Raw genomic sequence first — 2,500 nt, 5'->3', positions numbered from 1 at the left:
TGGGCTAAAGGGGATATTTTTTAGGGTACCTCCTATCTGAAAGCCCACCCGCTAGGAAACCGTTGCCCCGAGTGAGGAAGCCCAGCCTACACTCGGACCGTGGACAGGATTCGAACCTTTGCGCTTGGAGACCCCTCGGACCCCAAAGCACGCATGGTTCCACTGTACCACGGCGGACCTATTGGTGATATACTTGGCTTTAGGTGAATAATACTCGTTTTCTGTTGATCCACACACTTATCGCGAGGACAGACTACGGTTTTCCTCAAGATCTGACAACCCCACTCCCTGGGACACGATTCAGACGGAGACCTAGGAGCCACTTGAGGGTAGACAGACTTTAGTGTGTCTTGTTGTTACTGGAATGTATATTAGAGAAAATTACAGCCATATATTTTTTCCTTATTTTAACATTTGTTTATATCCTTATTTATTTGTCTAAGGGGGAACGTGACACATCTCCCGTTTTCTTTCGTGGTGTTGTTGGTGTTATTGGAATATATTAAGGAGAATTACTGCTATATGTTTTTTTTTTTTCTTATTTTTATTTATTTATTCATTTATTTGTCTATTTGTTTATTCATCCTTTTTTTTTTTTTTTTTTTTTTTTTTTTTTTTTGGGGAGCATATCACACCTCACGTTTTCTTCCGTGTTGTCTAGTCTCCCCCTTCATAATACACCCGTTTTCTTTCGTGTTGTCTAGCGTCTCTTTCATAACACCTCCCATTTTCTTTTAGTCTAGTGTTACCCTCCATACAGCCAGTCGTCCCCCTTCGTAACACCCATTCTCTTCATACAAACAATCTTTCCCCTCATAACACACCCGTTTTCTTCCGTAAAAGAACCCGTTTTCTTCCATACAGCCAATCGTCCCCTTCATAACGCCCATTTTCTTCTAGCGTCCCTTCACAACACCCCATTTTCTTCTAACGTCCCGTCACAGCACCCCATTTTCTCCTAGCGTCCCTTCACAACACCCCATTTTCTTCTAGCGTCCCTTCACAACACCCCATTTTCTTCTAGCGTCCCGTCACAGCACCCCATTTTCTTCTAGCGTCCCGTCACAGCACCCCATTTTCTTCTAGCGTCCCGTCACAGCACCCCATTTTCTTCTAGCGTCCCTTCACAACACCCCATTTTCTTCTAGCGTCCCTTCACAACACCCCATTTTCTTCTAGCGCCCCTTCACAACACCCCATTTTCTTCTAGCGTCCCGTCACAGCACCCCATTTTCTCTACCCCAGGACGGGCAGCGCGGGGTACTGGAGGGTCTGGCGTCGCGTTATGCAGACCAATTCAGCACTCACTACCAAGATGTCTTCGACCACCTGGACCACCTGCGCCTGGACGCCTGGAACCAGCTGATTAAACGTGTCAAGAACCCTGAACCCCCTGCCCCAGCCTCCCCGCCCCCCGACCCCGGCTCCCCCAAGCACCGGGAGGAGGGTGAGGGGGGTGGTGCTGGCTCCCCTCCCCTGCAGCCACGCCCCCCAGGTTCCTCCCACGCCTCGTCCCACTCCTCGTCTCCCGATCACCGGTACTACGATGATCACCCGATTTACGTGCCTGGCCGCTACAACGTAAGTGAGAGAGAGAGAGAGAGAGAGTAGGGATGAGAGGTGGGTGTGTGTGTGTGTGTGTGTGTGTGTGTGTGTGTGTGTGTGTGTGTGTGTCCTCTTCCCTAAAGATGCTAACGTGAAAATACGATCCAGCCTCCGTTTTTTATGCCCGGATGAAGAGGAGGAGGAGGAGGAGGAGGAGGAGGAGGAGGAGGAGGAGGAGGAGGAGGAAGAGAAAGAGGTAGTGCATGACGCTGATGGTGGTGATGGTGCTGGTAATAGTGGTGGTGGTGGTGGTAGTGGTGGTGTTGATGCCAGTGGTAATTATTCACCACTTGCAGGAAAATGGAAAATAATGAAGGAAAATGAGGAGACAACGCTGAAGGAGGACATGAAAGGAGGGAAGGAAGAGAACAGGAGTAATAAAAAGATAGAAAGGAATAGATTGGAAAGAAGAAAGACAAAGGAGAAAGAAAAGAAGTTAATATGAGAGAGAGAGAGAGAGAGAGAGAGAGAGAGAGAGAGAGAGAGAGAGAGAGAGTCAATGCTTAGGGGCACTAGTATGCAGGTTTCGTAAATTATAATGAGGAGGAAGAAGAAGAGGAGGAGGAGGAGGAGGAGGAGGAGGAGGAGGAGGAGGAGGAGGAGCAAGAAACAAAGACCAAAAATAAACTAAGAAGAAGGACGAATAATAGAGAAAAAAGAAAAAATATATGAAGAAAAGCTAAGAGGAGGAGGAGGAGGAGGAGGAGGTAGCGGTGGTAGAGGGGACAAGAAGGGGAAGGAGGAGGAGGAGGAGGTGAAGAAGAAGACCGACCAGGTGAAGCATGAGGACAAGGACGACGAGGAGGAGGAGGAGGAAGAGAAGAAGAAGAGGAGGAGGAGGAAAGAGGAAGATGAAGAAGAAAAGCGAAGAAAACGAAAAAGGAGAAAAGAGAGC

General features: G+C 48.2%; 1 protein-coding gene across 3 annotated transcripts in view; it reads left to right on the top strand.

Moving 5' to 3' along the window:
• LOC123508305 (serine/arginine repetitive matrix protein 1-like) overlaps nucleotides 1-2,500 on the top strand; it is a 135,801-nt gene that overhangs the window by 36,181 nt on the left and 97,120 nt on the right. For all 3 annotated transcript variants that reach the window (XM_045261904.1, XM_045261903.1, XM_045261905.1), the window contains exon 2: nucleotides 1,246-1,581. In XM_045261904.1, coding sequence (XP_045117839.1) covers nucleotides 1,246-1,581 — 336 coding nt within the window. The remainder of the gene's footprint in view (nucleotides 1-1,245; nucleotides 1,582-2,500) is intronic.

The sequence above is a fragment of the Portunus trituberculatus genome, chromosome 24 (assembly GCF_017591435.1).
Source record: "Portunus trituberculatus isolate SZX2019 chromosome 24, ASM1759143v1, whole genome shotgun sequence".
In the NCBI taxonomy this organism is placed as follows: Eukaryota; Metazoa; Arthropoda; class Malacostraca; order Decapoda; family Portunidae; genus Portunus; species Portunus trituberculatus.
The sequence above is the reverse complement of the archived record's forward strand: the minus strand, read 5'-3'. Positions and strand labels throughout refer to the sequence as shown.